At 38.8% G+C, this 15,620-nt stretch overlaps 1 protein-coding gene across 4 annotated transcripts in view; it reads left to right on the forward strand.

Annotated features, from left to right (window-relative positions):
• The first annotated feature begins 4,717 nt into the window (after positions 1 to 4,717).
• LOC311083185 (neurogenic locus notch homolog protein 1-like) overlaps positions 4,718 to 15,620 on the forward strand; it is a 64,057-nt gene continuing 53,154 nt past the window's right edge. For 2 of the 4 annotated variants that reach the window (XM_084114527.1, XM_084114528.1), the window contains exons 1-4: positions 4,718 to 5,038; positions 5,603 to 5,675; positions 12,031 to 12,293; positions 12,403 to 12,741. In XM_084114527.1, the coding sequence (XP_083970653.1) occupies positions 4,981 to 5,038; positions 5,603 to 5,675; positions 12,031 to 12,293; positions 12,403 to 12,741 (733 nt within the window). In that variant the 5' untranslated portion in view covers positions 4,718 to 4,980. The remainder of the gene's footprint in view (positions 5,039 to 5,602; positions 5,676 to 12,030; positions 12,294 to 12,402; positions 12,742 to 15,620) is intronic. The other 2 variants (XM_084114529.1, XM_084114530.1) reach the window with 1 other exon arrangement.

A 15,620-nucleotide genomic window follows, 5' to 3' on the forward strand; every position in this document is an offset into this window, starting at 1 on the left:
TACCTTTCATCTATCCAATCACATTCTAACACTCGTGGTATAAAAGATCGGTACTTACTCATGTTTGAGTTTGCAGATGCTGACGCTCCAATTCACCACCATCCTCCCCACCACCTCCAAGTCGAATCATTCCCTCCATCCTCCCCACCACCTCCACCAGGATGGTCCCTTCCATACCTCACAGGGGGTCGGCTGCGCCCCTGCCTTGATCTTCAGGCAGGATATGCAGAGTCCGGACCCTCAGATTGCGAGCTACGGACGGGGCCTACGCCAAAGAACTTTATTGCTTGCTGGGTTGTTAATAAATGGATAATTGTCACAGTATTTATTCTCCCGAGTCTTTCTGGTAGAACTCACAAACAGTGGTTACAGGGAACAATACTTCACCAAGACACATGGCAAACATGAGGGCTTAAATACATAGACTAATGACAAGGGACACCTGTGAACAATGATCAGACAATTAACTAATGACAAGACACATGGCAGGATCACATGACAAACAGGGAATCACATGACATACATGGAAACATGACATGAACAAACCCAAAATGTGACAGATAGATTAGTTAGAAAGAAAGAAAGATTAGTTAGTAGAAAGAACGAAGTATTAGTTAGAAATAATGATTAATAATGATTAGTTAGAAAGAAAGAAAGAAAGAAAGAAAGAAGTTAGAAAGAAAGAATAGTTAGAAAGAAAACTAGATAGATTAATTAGAAAGAAAGAAAGAAAGTTAGAAAGAAAGAAAGAAAGATAGATTGGTTAGAAAGAAAGAAAGATTAGTTAGTAAGAAAGAACGAAAGACTAGTTAGAAAGAAAGAACAAAATAATTAGAAAGAAAGAAAGATAGATTGGTTAGAAAGAAAGAAAGAAAGAAAGAAAGAAAAGTTAGAAAGATAGATTAGTTAGAAAGAAAGAAAAGTTAGAAAGAAAGAAAGAAAGAAAGATATATTAGTCAGAAAGAAAGAAAAGTTAGAAAGAAAGAAAGAAAGAAAGAAAGAAAGAAAGAAAGAAAAGTTAGAAAGATAGATTAGTTAGAAAGAAAGAAAAGTTAGAAAGAAAGAAAGAAAGAAAGATATATTAGTCAGAAAGAAAGAAAAGTTAGAAAGAAAGAAAGAAAGAAAGAAAGAAAGAAAGAAAAGTTAGAAAGAAAGAACAAAATAATTAGAAAGAACGAAAGACTAGTTAGAAAGAAAGAACAAAATAATTAGAAAGAAAGAAAGATAGATTGGTTAGAAAGAAAGAAAGAAAGAAAGAAAGAAAGAAAGAAAAGTTAGAAAGATAGATTAGTTAGAAAGAAAGAAAAGTTAGAAAGAAAGAAATATTAGTTAGAAAGAAAGAAAGAAAGAAAGATATATTAGTCAGAAAGAAAGAAAAGTTAGAAAGAAAGAAAGAAAGAAAGAAAGAAAAGTTAGAAAGAAAGATTAGTTAGAAAGAAAGAAATATTAGTTAGAAAGAAAGAATAGTTAGAAAGAAAGAAAAGTTAGAAAGAAAGAAATATTAGTTAGAAAGAAAGAAAGATTAGTTAGAAAGAAAGAATAGTTAGAAAGAAAGATTAGTTAGAAAGAAAGAAAGACAAGTTAGAAAGAAAGAAAGATTAGTTAGAAAGAAAGAAAGAAAGAAAGACAGAAAGAAAGAAAGACAGAAAGAAAGAAAGATTAGTTAGAAAGAAAGATTAGTTAGAAAGAAAGAATAGTTAGAAAGAAAGAAAGATAGATTAGTTAGAAAGAAAGAAAAGTTAGAAAGAAAGAAAGAAAGATATATTAGTCAGAAAGAAAGAAAAGTTAGAAAGAAAGAAAGAAAAGTTAGAAAGACAAGTTAGAAAGAAAAAGATTAGTTAGAAAGAAAGATTACTAGACAATATATATATATATTTTTTTGAAGTAAATAGTTAAAGACACTATAAAGAGGAACCATACTTATGTTTTAAGTTTTCAGAAACAACATGCCATGTGTGTGCATTTGAGATATTGTTTATATCTTCTCAGGACACATTTATTATTTACAGTTAAGCAGATGTTTTGACCATATTTTAAATTACGCATTGCAATGTGTTGTGTTTTAAGGTTAAAGGAAATGTGCGTAAACTTTTGAAAATGTCCTGTCAGAAAATTACCAGTACCTTTTCCGTTTTTCTACAGATTTTTTTTCTTCATAGTGTATATCAAGTAAACTGCAAAGATAATGTAAGTATGTTTTCTTAGTACTGTATACTATAGTACTTAAAAACTTGTAAACTATCAACATTTTTTGTAAAAAAATAAATAAAATGTTTAAACTTAAAAAATTATATATATAATGACAGTGTTACAAGCATTACAGGATATGTCATTTTGGTGATAGTTCATAACTGTTTGTCATTAGTTAATGTTAATATAGAAATCTATGTGAGCAAATAAAATCAAGGTTTTAATGTTGTTTGTATGTCTATGTGGTGTTTTTAATATAATTTAAGTCAGACCATGTGTAAATTCATAAGTCAACACAATTGCTGAGTATTTTCCCTTTAAAACAGACATGGTTTGAAATCTGACGTCACAGACTACCTTGTAACCAATCATGTCAACGTGTGATCATCAATGAGTGAATCTCTGAGCTGGTGTGAGTGAATGGAGGCGGGGCTAATTTGAATATTCATAGAACCGGATTAAATTAGGCAAGGGTGTAGAGTTACATTCAAGCTATTTTAAGGTTTAAATATGTAATTTTGGCGATCACAGATGAGTTTAAAGGGATACAATTATTGACTAGAGGGGGGACTTTAATTAGTGGATAATTGATATACTTTACTTCTGAAAACATTTTTATTACAATATTTCACAGAAATACATATTTTGTCTTTAGGCTATGTATATGGTATGATAACTTACAGTTAGTAAATAAACAGGTGTTTACTGTAACATTTTTTTCTCAATCTCAATTTTATTACATGATTGTAACTTGACCAAAAACATAATACACATCTTCAGAATGGGACTTTGATAAACCTGTATAAAAACAGAAATAGTCTCAACAGATTTCTCAGGTTATGCTGGTTTTACATGCAATCAGATTTACTGATAACAAAATAAAAAGATTCTAAATCTGAGCCATGTGTTGGGCTCTCAGTCAAAAAGCATAGTTAAAACATAATCTTCTGAATTAGTCCCAAATTATAATCAACATGGTGACGTGGAAATCTATCAGAAAAGATTGCTATCATGTGTATACAAATCAGAAAGTGAGGTATGTTGACCTGCAATTTTGATCTTTAAATGATCAAGGATCCATGCAGAGATTGCTGAGAATTAAGAGAAATGGGGCGACATGGGGTCTGTACCACAAACTTTCACACAACCTCCAACAAACAAAAGGGGGAAGTACCTCTGTGTGACTAGCCCAAAGCAACTTCCTTTTTGTGATTATGTAGCCAAAAACAAAGCGTGTAAGGGAACTGTCCTGCAGTTACAGCTCTATGGTGCATTACATGTGCGCTGGGTGTCTGTCCACACACTGTATCTCTGTACAATGCTGGGAAGCAGCTGTGGCCTCCCTAAAACAGACAAGTCTGTAGTGCAACCAGCTGGTAAATTTGGGGTTGAAATGTTTGGGTTGAAACTTTTGAATTCTACATTTTACCATTTGGTTCGCTCATATCTTTTCCTTCACAACGTGAGCTCTACATCTACCATGTCTTAAAATGTTCTCATTCCAAACAGTAAGATGCCAAACATCTATTGCGAGATGAATCAATCCAGGAGATACCCTCCAAGCTTGAGCTTCACGTCACGCCTGCCCAGCCAGAGACTGTTCACGTCACGTCCACACATGGAGGCTGCGCCTCTATGGCCAGCACGTCCTGCATTTATGTTAAGTACTTTAACTGAATCAGTTAATTCAAACTTATGATGTTACTGACAACATAAATTACAGCTCTCTGCTTCTCTGTTTAACAACAGTCACCTGGTTGAACACTAAAGGCCAACTAGTGTCTGCAGAGGCACTAGTTCCTAAACTGGAGAGAGATAAGATGTAATATAACTATGGGGGAATTTTTGCCCCAAAATTGTAAATGTTTGAAGCCATTGTCCTGGCTTATTTTTTGACCATTGGCTGATACCTTTCTGAACTAAATCAAAACAATAAAAATGTATGGTGTCAAAACCCCAAACCTCAGTGACAGCATGCTGCATAATACATGCATCTATTTTCACTTTATCAATAACCATTATCATGCAAATCAAATTGAGAAAAATCTGTTTCTACAAGATATGGATAAGTTATCATTAGTCTATGTTACTACAGGAAGAGTTTCTGTACTAAAAGTCATTTTCTCATCCATAAAACAAGCACAAAAAGTGTAGCCTATATGGATGACAAAAACTCCCATAATAATAATAATAATAATAATAATAATAATACATAACTTTTCAAATACATTATCATAAATAAACAAATAAAAAAATTCTGTAGTACTATGTGAAAACAAATTACACTTTATTATTATTTTTTAAATAAATTGGATTGGATCCCCCATAGGTGCAGTGTAGGCTTTAGATTAAATTAAATTAAAAAGTCCATATTTGATTAGTTATATTTCCATGGTAACTAAAATCTTACTGTAATTGAAACAACAACATCGATCAGCTCATTTCAATTTTGCTGCTGAGATTTTCCTGCTTACATGTTTTGAGATCCCAGCCGAGTTTAAAGGGTGGGCGTGTTTTTCCCACTGCCATTTCAGAAAGTTTGTCAAGTAAATGAATGGCTCCAGCTGGTGAAGTGGAGTGGCGGAAGGAGCCTCTGGATGAGAGCAGGAGAAAGAAGCCTTGAATACATGATCTCATTCACTCAGCTGAGACTGCACGAGCAGCACCGGAGTTCACGAGGACAAGCCACAAGTGCCATTTTTGGATCTATTCTTTACTTACGTGATTTATTTCCTTTTCTTGGATATATGTTAAGCCTGCGTGGAATCCCACAACTATCCATAAGAAGAAATGCATATTTTCCTTGTGAAACTAATTCTTCTGATATCACTCATTACTTTGACTCAAGGTAGGCTACGTTTCATTGGAAGATGCTTTCTTCGTTATCAGACAAGTAGCACATTTCTACACGATCTTACATTAGGATTAATATGATTACTAATCAATAGCCTAAGTTAATTTCTGACATTTATTGTAAAATAAAACACCTTGTTCGAGAAGAAGTCACTTGTTGCGCACTGATGTCAGCACACAGCCTCACTTATTTCAAACCACAGAAAGAGCAGGCATCATAAATCGTTTGATTTTCTGTAGACTAAAGTTTAACTACCTGTAACTGTATCACAAATTATAGGGTTATCAAAATATTTTGGACTACGGCTGTTAACTTGTAATTTTACTGTTTTATTTTACAGATTTTTCATGTATTTTTGAAATGGTTATTTTGGTTTGGAACCAAACTGACAAATCAAGAAAATGTAATAAATATATAATATATATATTAAAAAGCAAGCTTGCTTAATTCTAGTCTTTTTAAAATTAAGGATAATACTACTTTTGGAAATATGTATATCATGATATCAAATCATGCAACACTCAATAGAAATGTATTACCCTGTTTCTGTGTTTCCAGGCCTGGAATGTTCAGAAAAATGCCAAAATGATGGTACATGTGAACCTACTGCAGACGGGAGAGGAGAATGCAAGTGAGTAATTTGAACTCAATTACATAAAGCTGCTGCATCTGAACCATATTGGAACCCTGGAGGAATATAATATGATGTTTTTGAATTGCACAAATCACTGATATGAGATTTCCTTTTGATCTGGTTCCAAAAGTTTTGAATGCTGTGTACAAACAATTGCATGCCAAAACACATGCGATCAATTTGAATTCCAGCCTCACAAACAAAAGCAAAGTGTGCTTCTCTCCTTGAAGAACATGGGCTCAGCTAATGAACGACATACACAACCTCACACCCCCCTCCGGCTGGTCGTGAGTATGGGCCACTTCTCCAGCCCAAGTCTCATAGACACCCGGAGCCCTAAATCTTATTTCGCTTTTCTTTTATGGAACGACAGTTGGGTTTTGCCAGAAGCCCGGCAATCATTGCTCTCCAGTCTAGATTAATTCTGTGTGACTAATCTGTTTCAGGCCAGTAATTGGACTGGTTGTTTTCATAATTGGTAGCATTGCACCAGTGGAAAATCATGAGCAAACAGGTTGCCTCAGCGCGCATAGCATCACATAACTCTCCTTTCTGTATTGCACCCAAATGTGCGCTCGCAAACAAACGCAATGGTGTACTGCAACTTTCTTCTGATTGTGTTGGTTGATTTTCTAATAGGGTTAACTTCTCTTTGTCCCTTTGTACTTTTTTACTTGCATTCAGCAGTTATGTGAATGAGGGATTGGGTTGCAAGCATTTGGCCAGGGTAGCATTGTCTTTCTCCGGCTATCAATGAGTTTATCAGGGTGGCTATGAAGGAGCACTATTTGAAATGGGATGGTGGCAGCTCTGTTTTTTGGCCTCCCTCAGTGGACTGCGAGCACATGGAGCCGCGCTGGCGGTGGGCCACATCTTAATTCTGTCTGGCAGCCTCCCTGCCTTAGTTGGGCCACAAAGCCACCATTGTGCCCTATCATACTCAGATTCCACTAATTAAACATGGACATACAAACGAAGGCCGCTCTCCCGCTCAGGATGGCACGTTACTATGCCTAGTACCTTTTATCTTTTGTTTAAATGCAACGGGTGGACAGACTGCTTGGGCCTCTAACATGTCTGACAAACTTTGGCTAAAAGTGAGTTCGGAGGTCAGTTTGGGCCACACTGTCCATCTAATCAAATGGATTAATTGTGAATGCCCTCAAATGCTTCGTGACATATTTTGCTCTTTTAGTAGCCGCACTGTATATAGTGAAAAAGTGTAGAGGTTCCCTTAAAGGGGTAGTTCACCCCAAAACATAAATTATATCAACATTTAGCCTACTCACCATGTCTCTCCAAACCTGTATGACTTTTCTTCTTCTGTAGAACATAAAAGAAGGTATTTTGAAAAATGCCCATAAATGAAAGTCACTTGGGACCTATTTAGTTTTGGCTTTCATTAGTGGAACAAAAACATTAGTGTTATTATTCCTCAAAATATTTTCTTAAAGCTGCCGTCGGCAACATTTTTTTGATCATATTCAGTGAAATCGACACTATAATCCGACAGAACAACATAAATAAGGTGGTTTTAGAAAAAAAACCGAGCTTCTAACTCCACCTGGAGCGTGTTATTTGTTTTGCAAAAATCCACCGCTCCTGGATCATCGGGTCCAATCAGCGCAGGGGGGTGTGAGATCTGACTGTCAATCACAGGTCGTGCACACGCCACAGATCCCCCCTCCCTCGCGCACGTTACAATATCACATGCACACGACACGCCTGAAGTTCGCCTGAAGATTGCACGAAGCGTGATGGCGGAGAGAAAATCTACTAACAAGCTTCCAATTCCTCGGTTATTGCTATCTATGGATAGATTAGCCAGGGCAGCCTACCTCCGAGTCCATTGTGTTGATCGATGCTGAAGAGACGGACGCGTTCACAGAAAATCAGGTACACACGCACTGACGAGCACGACCTCGATGGGAGGGTGCTCGCTGGTAGTGGGGGAGGGGCATGAGAGTTGTAAACATTAAAATTTTTCGCTAAGTCGACCCAATCTGCCAGACTTGCAGACTGTAGCTTTAAAAATAACTGAATGTAGTCAGGTTGATTCAGTAATATATAAAAAAAAACATTTCTACATTACATTACACATTAGTTCCTCTTATTAATAATAATAATATTATGGAGCGCAGTGGGTGGAAACCCCCTGTGTTTCATCTGGCTGAGGGTCAGGTGTCAACAAAACGTCTCGGTTACTTGCGTAAGGCTTGCTTACGCTATGGGAAAACTCCTTTTCTCGAGAATATTGAAGCAAAATCTTTAAAACGCAGTGTAGCTGCACGGCAGACACAGATTAGCATCAACGCAGTCATTGGCTGTTCTGCAGCAACTGCACAAACCTATGGCGAGGCGGCTCAGACGCATGAAGACGCATCAGGCACGTCAGAGACCGCCAAAATGGGTGCGGCTTTTGCCTATAAATAACCCATTTCTAGCCTAGGAAACCCAGGTGTAATCGACTGAAGCGATCCTCAGATCACAGCACAGTAGCACGGCGGGTTACGCAATACTCATTCCCTCATCTCAGGGAACCGAGGTTACATTAGTAACCGAGACGTTCCCTTTCGAGAGGTCTCTCGTATTGCGTAAGACTAGCTTACGCTATGGGAACCCCCCCTTCAAAACGCTGTGCGTGCTTAACTTCGCTCCATACTATAGCCCAAGGCAGATGCCTGAGACTCATAGAAGAGTAAAGTATAAATCCTAATATAAGCCAGTTCTTTGACGAGCTTCACATAGGGAATATATATACAGTGAGGAAAATAAGTATTTGAACACCCTGCTATTTTGCAAGTTCTCCCACTTGGAAATCATGGAGGGGTCTGAAATTGTCATCGTAGGTGCATGTCCACTGTGAGAGACATAATCTAAAAAAAAAAATCCAGAAATCACAATATATGATTTTTTAACTATTTATTTGTATGATACAGCTGCAAATAAGTATTTGAACACCTGAGAAAATCAATGTTAATATTTGGTACAGTAGCCTTTGTTTGCAATTACAGAGGTCAAACGTTTCCTGTAGTTTTTCACCAGGTTTGCACACACTGCAGGAGGGATTTTGGCCCACTCCTCCACACAGATCTTCTCTAGATCAGTCAGGTTTCTGGGCTGTCGCTGAGAAACACGGAGTTTGAGCTCCCTCCAAAGATTCTCTATTGGGTTTAGGTCTGGAGACTGGCTAGGCCACGCCAGAACCTTGATATGCTTCTTACAGAGCCACTCCTTGGTTATCCTGGCTGTGTGCTTCGGGTCATTGTCATATTGGAAGACCCAGCCTCGACCCATCTTCAATGCTCTAACTGAGGGAAGGAGGTTGTTCCCCAAAATCTCGCAATACATGGCTCCGGTCATCCTCTCCTTAATACAGTGCAGTCGCCCTGTCCCATGTGCAGAAAAACACCCCCAAAGCATGATGCTACCACCCCCATGCTTCACAGTAGGGATGGTGTTCTTGGGATGGTACTCATCATTCTTCTTCCTCCAAACACGTTTAATCTTTTTATGACCAAAAAGTTCTATTTTGGTCTCATCTGACCACATGACTTTCTCCCATGACTCCTCTGGATCATCCAAATGGTCATTGGCAAACTTAAGACGGGCCTTGACATGTGCTGGTTTAAGCAGGGGAACCTTCCGTGCCATGCATGATTTCAAACCATGACGTCTTAGTGTATTACCAACAGTAACCTTGGAAACGGTGGTCCCAGCTCTTTTCAGGTCATTGACCAGCTCCTCCCGTGTAGTTCTGGGCTGATTTCTCACCTTTCTTAGGATCATTGAGACCCCACGAGGTGAGATCTTGCATGGAGCCCCAGTCCGAGGGAGATTGACAGTCATGTTTAGCTTCTTCCATTTTCTAATGATTGCTCCAACAGTGGACCTTTTTTCACCAAGCTGCTTGGCAATTTCCCCGTAGCCCTTTCCAGCCTTGTGGAGGTGTACAATTTTGTCTCTAGTGTCTTTGGACAGCTATTTGGTCTTGGCCATGTTAGTAGTTGGATTCTTACTGATTGTATGGGGTGGACAGGTGTCTTTATGCAGCTAATGACCTCAAACAGGTGCATCTAATTTAGGATAATAAATGGAGTGGAGGTGGACATTTTAAAGTGTTTTACACTTTATACAGAAAGAACCCTCGCTTGCGAAGCAGGCACTTCCAAGTTATAAAATCTCATAAATGTGGACGGCGAGGCCCAGCCGGCCGCCTCACATATATACTCAATAGGTATTCCACTTGACCAAGCCCACGATGAGGCCATACCTCTTGTGGAATGAGCTCTGACGCCTAAGGGGCAATGAAGGCCCTTAGACTCATAAGCCAGCGGGATAGCGTCCACTATTCAGCACGATAATCTCTGCTTTGTGACGGCAAGCCCTTTAGTGCGGCCGCCAAAGCATACAAAGAGCTGTTCCGACTGTCTGAATGAGGCAGAACGCTCGAGATAAACTCTGAGAGCCAGTAAATTTGCGTCTCTTTCGTTGTCTGGCGAGGAAAGAGCTGCCAGCGAAATAACCTGTGCTAAAGCCCTGCATTTCAGCCCGGGCCCGACGGGCCCCGACATTTTACGCCCCTAGGGCCGGGCTTCGGGCCAATTTTCACGTCATAGTTCACATGCGGGCCGGGCCTCGGGCCTTTTTTGGGTTATCCTTCTTTTTATATTTTTAGACATTAATTAAAAAAATATGAGAAGTTGACGTCGACGATAGAAAAACAAACATAGAAAGACATTTAATAACCTCATAACTTTAATCTTATAATTACACTGACATATGATTGACATGACAGTCGCACGCACGCACACACACAGAAGGTTTCCCGTCAGCGGAACCAACGATTCGCCTCATGTGCAAATAATGGAGAATATTAAGAGAAAAATCGCGAGTGATAGAAGATGCTAGATGTTGCTAGATATAAGGTGAATATTATAATATTTAGACCCATGTTTACTATACTGTGTTTGTGGATATCTGCTCAAACGTAGATATGTATAATATGGTAACCATAATGTTTCATATTTTGGAGCGCGCTCTCCATTTGAATGTATATTTTAGAGCGCGCTCCAAAATATGAAACATTATGGTTACCATATTATACATATCTACGTTTGAGCAGATATCCACAAACACAGTATAGTAAACATGGGTCTAAATATTATAATATTCACCTTATATCTAGCAACAGTTCAACTGCAATGTGAAGTTTATGCAACAATATAAACTAATAATTAAGAATTTCTTACCTTACATCTTTCTTGTCTTCAAATCGCATTCTTCTTCTTCTGAGGTAAATCCAATAAGCTCACGGCGTGTCTTCCCAACTCGACGAAAAGCAGAGACTTGTGAAGTTTTTTGGTGCTTTGTTTTTGAGCTAACGAGCGCGTTCGCATTCCATGTGGACGATTTGCATGTGAATCTCTTTTGCGCGCGTGGGCGTGGTCGAATTAAAAATAATGAGCAAGGGTTTGAGATACTGGACATCTTGTTGGTTTTATACATATTACTTAAACAGAGAATATTTGTTTTCAGATTGAATCCGAACATTTAAAAGTACACACTTAAATGTTTATAAAGGTATATGGCTCATAAATGTGTGAATAGTATATTCGCTGAGTTTTGTTTCAGTTTATAGACGTGCTCAAGAAAAAAAAAGTTCACCGCGACGGAGAGGCAGAAAGCACACCCTGTTTATTTTCTTTATTTTACAAAAGCACAGTGTTTTGATTTGATTGTAAGTGGACACATACAAAAGTAGAAATATCACAGATTCTTTTTTCATATTTCTTTTTTCTGTATGACCATAAATGACGGAGTAATTTAAGTTTATTGTGCTACTATGTGAAGAAAATCCAGCAAAACGCGGGGGCGCGTTTGCCAACCTCAGAGGGTTAAAGCTGTTTTGTGTAATAGTTTTTATATATATATATTTTTTTTTTGTATGAGCATCCCGACAAGTTAGACGCATAACATTACTGGTTGTGATTTGTTAAAAGATATAAAACCTTTAAAAGTTAAAAATGTTGTGGTTTCACATCGTTGAATCAGTTGATTTAAGAGACCTACTAATGTCCAGTCCTCTCAATATTCTTTCTCAATACAGTTTTTTTTTACTCCAAACTGTAAGACATTTAATGTTTGGTAATTTCCATAAAAAACCACAAAAAAAGTCTAGTTGTCTAAAAGGATTTGCAATACAGCCCAGTTACCTCAATTTACACTGACACTTTATTCTGTACTAGGCTAAAGCTAATGAAAGTGGCCTTATGACTACAAAGCTCAAATCATATACTGAATTCAGTTTAAATTAATTTTTAATGAATTATGGTTGCTTTCCACTCTCCAGGTGTCTCGATCCTTATGCTGGCTCAGGGTGCCAGTTCCGCAACCCTTGCTTCCTCTCCCCTTGCAGAAATGGCGGCGTGTGCCATTTGATTACTTCTGCCAACAAGGTGGACTTTGTCTGCAACTGCAGCCTGGGCTACACGGACCGACTGTGCCTCACTCCCACCAATAACGTGTGCCTTAGCGCCCTGTGCCGTAACGGAGGCACGTGTGAACTCACCAGCATCTACAATTACAAGTGTAAATGCCCACCAGGCTGGTCAGGTAAGACCACAATCCAATTTTAAATGAGGCATTTGAGAAGTATGAACTAAAATCTCAAAGTCAGACAGTGTAGAGCATATTCTGACATTAAAACGCTCTTATTCACTAGGTAAAAACTGCCAGCAAGCTGATCCTTGTGCCTCAAATCCTTGTGCCAACGGCGGTCAGTGTAGTCCCTTTGATTTTGACTACCTCTGCCACTGCACACCCTTCTTCTCAGGCCAAACCTGCAAACAAGACGTCAATGAGTGCGCCCAGAGTCCCTCTCCTTGCAAGAACGGTGGCGTGTGTGAGAACGAGGTGGGCACGTATCGCTGCAGCTGCCCTGCGGAGTACACCGGGAAACACTGCGAGACCCTCTATCAGCCCTGTAACCCCTCACCATGCTACCACGGGGGCACCTGCGTACAGAAGGGAGAGACGAGCTACGAGTGCTCCTGTTTGCCAGGTAGGCATCCTTAATTCTTTCATAACCATTTCCATTAGTTACAAGTGATAGCATTAAACTAATCATGCTACATATGCTTCACCCAAACTGGCAAAGCGAAGGAACTAGTTCAGGTTCCTTTCTGACTAACAAAATAATAAGAGTCCAACTTTCCATCTTTTGATGATATTCTTTTTCTCAATGTTTATGTACTTTCTCTGGAATCATTTAATGAAATGTATAAAGTACAGTAAATCTAGTTGAAATTGAAATTGAAATCTAATTGAAATTCCTAAATATTATAACCCCAATCAACAAAACCTCTACCAATTATATACAATATAGCAGTAAAATAAAATGCCTGGCAAAATAATAGGGATGCACGATATATCGGCCACTATATCGGTAACAGCCGCTATATGTTAATTTTTTAATGTTATTCTTATTGGCCTGATAAGAAAATTTGGTCGATATATTACAGCCGATAAATAAAGATTATTTCCTTCGGCTGAGACACTTCAGATGCACACAGTTCGCCACAATGGTTTTGAATTGCTTGAAATATGATTGGAGTGCAACATGTGCAGTGCAAGTCTGTCATATTGGCTACATGAAATTATAGACATAATATATAATTTTTTCTGCTCAGGACATGGCTTTTAATTGTGAGACTTTTGTTTTTGTAATTAGGCAAAAATCATATAAAAATTTGGATTTAGATTTCTCGGCCAATATATCGGTTATTGGCTTTCAAATATAAAGAATCGATGCATCCCTACAAACTAAATAAATGAATCAACCGAATAGTATATCAAAACATAAAAGCATAATTTAAACATAAATAATAAAATTAAATGGATATAAAAAATACGTAAATAAAAAATGCAGTTACAATGCAGTTTGGCCTCGTGACAGAAAGTAGTGACAAAACAAAGCCACATGACATGGAAACTTATTGGTCAAAATAAAAAGCTTTAAAATAATTGCAATATTCACAGTGTTTCCTTATTTTATATGGCCAGCTGAATCACCATGAATATATTGTGAATATTTGATATATTGCCTATATATTGTATAATACTTATGTGATTATGTATTTAGCAGACTTGTTCTAGCATATACCCTTTCCTGGATTAACAGCTGTTTACCATGCTAACAATTCAAAGCCACAATGTCTTAAACACCCCTCATGATAATGGGGTATATGACTTGAATCTTGAATCTTTTTAATAACAATGCAGGCTTTAACTGATATTAGTTACATAACAAATGAGTTCATTAAATGACGAATCAATGGCAGCCTCTTAACTTTGATCACTCAGAGGAAATCCACTTTGCTAATTTTGAAGTGTCCTGTTGACGACATCAGTTCCAGTGGCAAAACAAATGATTTCGGCCTTCTGTCCGGGTCAACACTGAAGGTAGAGATTTTAGATGAGCTCAGTGAGTTTGCAATAACAACGCAGTATCAGTGTTTCCCACAACTTTGGAACATGGGATAGGCTACGTTTTCCAGCATGCCCTTCTCTCAGCCTCATTTAAACCCAGTCTACCCAGCCACCCAGTCTCTCTCTGTGTGTGTGTGTGTGTGTGTGTGTGTGTGTGTGCTTGCCGCCTGTCACTACTTTTGACCTGAATGGAACTCGTATCATGTCAGACAAACATAACCTAAACCTCAGCTGTAAGGAAAAATCACTAAAGTAATTTCTCACTTTTTTTTATTCCATGCATTCTTGGGTTTTGAAAAAGGAATTAATTTTATATAATGTGATCAGTTATTAAATATATCCTAACTGAACTTTTTGGAGTTAAATCGTAGGAAATTGTGGTTAGAGTCGAAAAGGAAAAGGAAGACTGTTGACCGCAACAATACTAACGACTGTTTTATGTGAATGTAATAGGGAGTTTCACAACATTTGATCCCTCTGTTTATACTGGGAAACAATCAAATTTTCATGTTTGTGTTAAAGGATCTGTGCTGTGCAATCTGATATAAATATTTAGTTATTTGCAAGTTGACATGAATTCTGTCAGCAAACAGTTGCTCAAATATTTATCCATGTCTAGTATATTTGAATTTATGGGTTCCCTTTCGAGAGGTCTCTTGTATTGCGTAAGGCTAGCTTATGCTATGGGAAAACTCCTTTTCTCGAGAATATTGAAGCCAATTTTTTAAAACGCAGTGCAGCTGCACAACATACACAGATGAGTGACTTGCCCAGTCATTTGGCTGTGCTACGGCAACTGCACGAACCAATGGCGAGGCGGCTCAGACGTGAGAATCAATCAGGTCGCTTCGCACCCTAGCGCGTCAGAGCCCGCCAGAATGGGCTTGGCTTATGGCTATATAAGCACCCATTCTTAGGTTTTATAGGACGCCGGCTTCTTGGATTCACCAGACGCCTTCAGCCCGCTGTTCTGCTGTGCCATCCGGCGCGCCATATTCTTTAATGCTTGTGTGCTTTCCGTCGCGTCACACTTTCTAAAAGAGCTAAAGGCGTTGCTTCAGTCAGTTTTCCGTCTTCAGTCAAATTTCAGGCATTGCTTGCCGGCCCAGTCCCCGCATCCCCGCATGCCTCGCCCAGAGAAACTCCCTCACCATTCCTGTTTACAAAGGCAGACCAGCACCCCTCTCTGCAAGCGGAAGGTCTCGTCTCTTTCGGGGCATCGGACGAGGAGGACGAAAAGGATGACAGCCTTTCCATTGCTGCATCCGAATGCGACGAGTCGGCGGGATCTGTTTCAGGCCCCGCTCCGTCAACACAAGCCAGCGCGAGAACGAGAATTGATGCAGAGCTTCTCTGCGTGCTCACCAAGGCCGTTGAAAACCTCGGGCTCGAGTGGTCTTCGCCCGATGAGCCCACACGCAGCAGGCTTGATGAGTGGTTCCTGCAGGGGCG

This window comes from Abramis brama (genome assembly GCF_963993115.1).
Source record: "Abramis brama genome assembly, chromosome: 5".
Lineage (NCBI taxonomy): Eukaryota > Metazoa > Chordata > Actinopteri > Cypriniformes > Leuciscidae > Abramis > Abramis brama.